Below are 2741 nucleotides of genomic sequence, written 5' to 3'. Positions count from 1 at the left end.
ACGTTGCCAGTTTACAAATTCAGAACCTGCTTGTCAAGTGATTGCACTTATTGCTTCCTACTCACTTTGATCTTTATGCTGAGAATCTCAACTGACCCTACCCCCTTTTCCTGGCTCTCTGTACACAACATCACAATTGTTGCAAAAAAAAAAAAAAAAGAAGAAGAAGAAGAAGAAATCTCAGATCCTAATGTGATATGAAGAGTGTGCTGCTAATGTGCAATCTTAAGGCAGAGGCAAGCTAATGGTTTCAGATTGATAGTCCTATTTGCTAGCCCCCTGCTAGCGTGAAGCCAGGCTGCGGGCTGGAATGGTGCTTGCAGATGATGATGAGCAGTGCTACTGTTGTCTCTTTGTTGACAATTCCATGAAACAACTTGAGTTTTGCATGGCTTAGCAGCAGGGAGGGTGACGTCACGGCGTCACGTGACGCCCCTGCTAGTATATCTTTAACTGGAAAGTAATCTATCAGCCAGTCTTTCAATAGGGGACTTTAAAAGTGGCTCTGCTATCCCTTATCAGCCTCTGGATCCTCTACAGACCCCCCCCCCCCCCCCAAAAAAAAAAAAAAAAACTTTGAGGGAGGGGGGCACAAAGTGAGACAAACTGGACACACCAGGACAAGGCAGCTTCAATGCAAAGGATCTAAATAAGGGCAGACTTGGTGCAAGTTGGCTGGCCTGCAGCCCCCAGATCCGGACTGTCCACTCTTACCTGCTTTTTCTAATACGGTTTTGCTGCATCTGTTGTCCCCCCCCCCCCCCTCCCCTGTCCCCCTGTCCCCCTGTCCCTGTTGGTCGCTGGGATGACCCTGTCTGGCAGCAGCAGCGCCAGCGACATGTCCGGCCAGACCGTGCTCGCCGCTGAAGATGTGGACATCGATGTGGTGGGAGAAGGGGACGAGGCGCTGGAGAAGGACAGCGACTGCGAGAGTCCCCACCAACACATGGAGGAGGCGGAGGAGCTGGGGGGCAAGGAGCTGTCCAGGAGCCCCTGCGACAGCGCCAGCGAGGCGGAGGGCAAAGGCGACAACCTGGAGGGCAGCGCGGCAGCGGGCACCCAGGGCAAGCCCAAAAACAGCCTGGTGAAGCCACCCTACTCCTACATCGCGCTGATCACCATGGCCATCCTGCAGAGCCCCCAGAAGAAGCTCACGCTCAGCGGCATCTGCGAGTTCATCAGCAACCGCTTCCCCTACTACCGGGAGAAGTTCCCCGCCTGGCAGAACTCCATCAGGCACAACCTGTCCCTCAATGACTGCTTCGTCAAGATCCCCCGGGAGCCTGGCAACCCGGGCAAGGGCAACTACTGGACCCTGGACCCCCAGTCTGAGGACATGTTTGACAATGGAAGCTTCCTCAGGAGGAGGAAGAGGTTTAAAAGGCACCAGGCAGACACCCTGAGGGACCACACTGCGTTGATGATGCAAAGTTTTGGGGCTTACAGCCTTGCCAGCCCCTATGGGCGCCCTTATGGACTTCACCCTGCCTACCACCACCACGCTGCTTTGCAGTATCCCTACATCCCGCCGGTGGGGCCCATGCTGCCCCCAGCTGTCCCCCTCTTGCCTTCCAGTGAACTCAGCAGGAAAGCCTTTAACTCCCAGCTCAGCCCTAGCCTGCAGCTGCAGCTGAACAGCCTCAGTGCAGCTTCTATCATCAAGTCTGAGCCCAGCAGTAGACCTTCTTTCAGCATAGAGAACATTATTGGGGTCTCGGCTACCTCATCAGGGGTTGCACAGACTTTCCTGAGACCCCCAGTGACAGTGCAATCAGCATTGATGAGCCATCAGCCTCTGTCTCTTAGCAGAAGCACAGCAGCCATCGCCCCAATCCTGAGTATGCCCACAAACCTCATATCTGGACAGTTCCTACCAGCCGCTGCAATAGCCAAATGGCAAGCACAATAATCTATGGGAAGCAGAGACTATGAACTTGATAAACCAGATCTTTACTAATAACAAGCCAGGACTCTCAAATGAACTTAATTGTTAAACAAACTGTACAAAACTGGAATGCTTTCTGTACAGGTAAAAAAAACAAAAAAAAAATAATCCAATTGTACATATTTGTATTGAAAAATGATCAATTTTACTTTCTGGGTTTTTATTTTTTTAAGAAAAAATAGTAGAATAGAGCAGTGAGCTTTCACTTTTTTTGAAGGTTCACTCTCCGCGGTTTATCACAAATGTACAAAGTAAAGGAAATTTTAAATATAAAATTTTCAATAAAATAAAAAAACTGTCATTCTATTAAAAAGTCTGTTTATATATATGAATGAATATATATGTATTCTAAATTGTATTCCATCGTGTTGTACACAATTTTGTAAATAAATTTTTAAAATGTTATTTATTGTCTTGTATTTTCTATATTTAAAGAAATACCTGATATGTGTATATATATATATATATATATATATATATATATATATATATATATATATAATCTGATACATTCCAGTCAGATATACCAGTTAATTAAATATCAATATTTGAGTTAGGAAAATGAAAGTGTTTAAAACGAGTACGTTTCAACTTTGTTATGAAGAAATTGGAAAAGATTCACATTTACATTTAAAAAAAGACATACTTTTAAATGTCCAGTTCAAATCAATCCTTTTATTTTACATTTTCTATTTTTTACTTTAAATAGCTGATACCTTATTTTGACTCATTGGAATGATGAAAACGAGGACACATTTAAAATGGGGCATTTAAACACTTAGGCAAGTGTTTAAAC

At 45.3% G+C, this 2741-nt stretch overlaps 1 protein-coding gene across 1 annotated transcript; it reads left to right on the top strand.

The window, feature by feature from the left end:
• Window positions 1-547: 547 nt before the first annotated feature.
• On the top strand, window positions 548-2304 carry FOXD3 (forkhead box D3). Its single transcript, XM_075615508.1, has one exon. It carries the CDS (start codon window positions 806-808, stop codon window positions 1907-1909), a length of 1104 nt encoding a protein of 367 aa, XP_075471623.1. The 5' UTR covers window positions 548-805; the 3' UTR covers window positions 1910-2304.
• The last annotated feature ends 437 nt before the right edge of the window (window positions 2305-2741 follow it).

This window comes from Ascaphus truei, chromosome 10 (genome assembly GCF_040206685.1).
Source record: "Ascaphus truei isolate aAscTru1 chromosome 10, aAscTru1.hap1, whole genome shotgun sequence".
Lineage (NCBI taxonomy): Eukaryota > Metazoa > Chordata > Amphibia > Anura > Ascaphidae > Ascaphus > Ascaphus truei.
The sequence above is the reverse complement of the archived record's forward strand: the minus strand, read 5'-3'. Positions and strand labels throughout refer to the sequence as shown.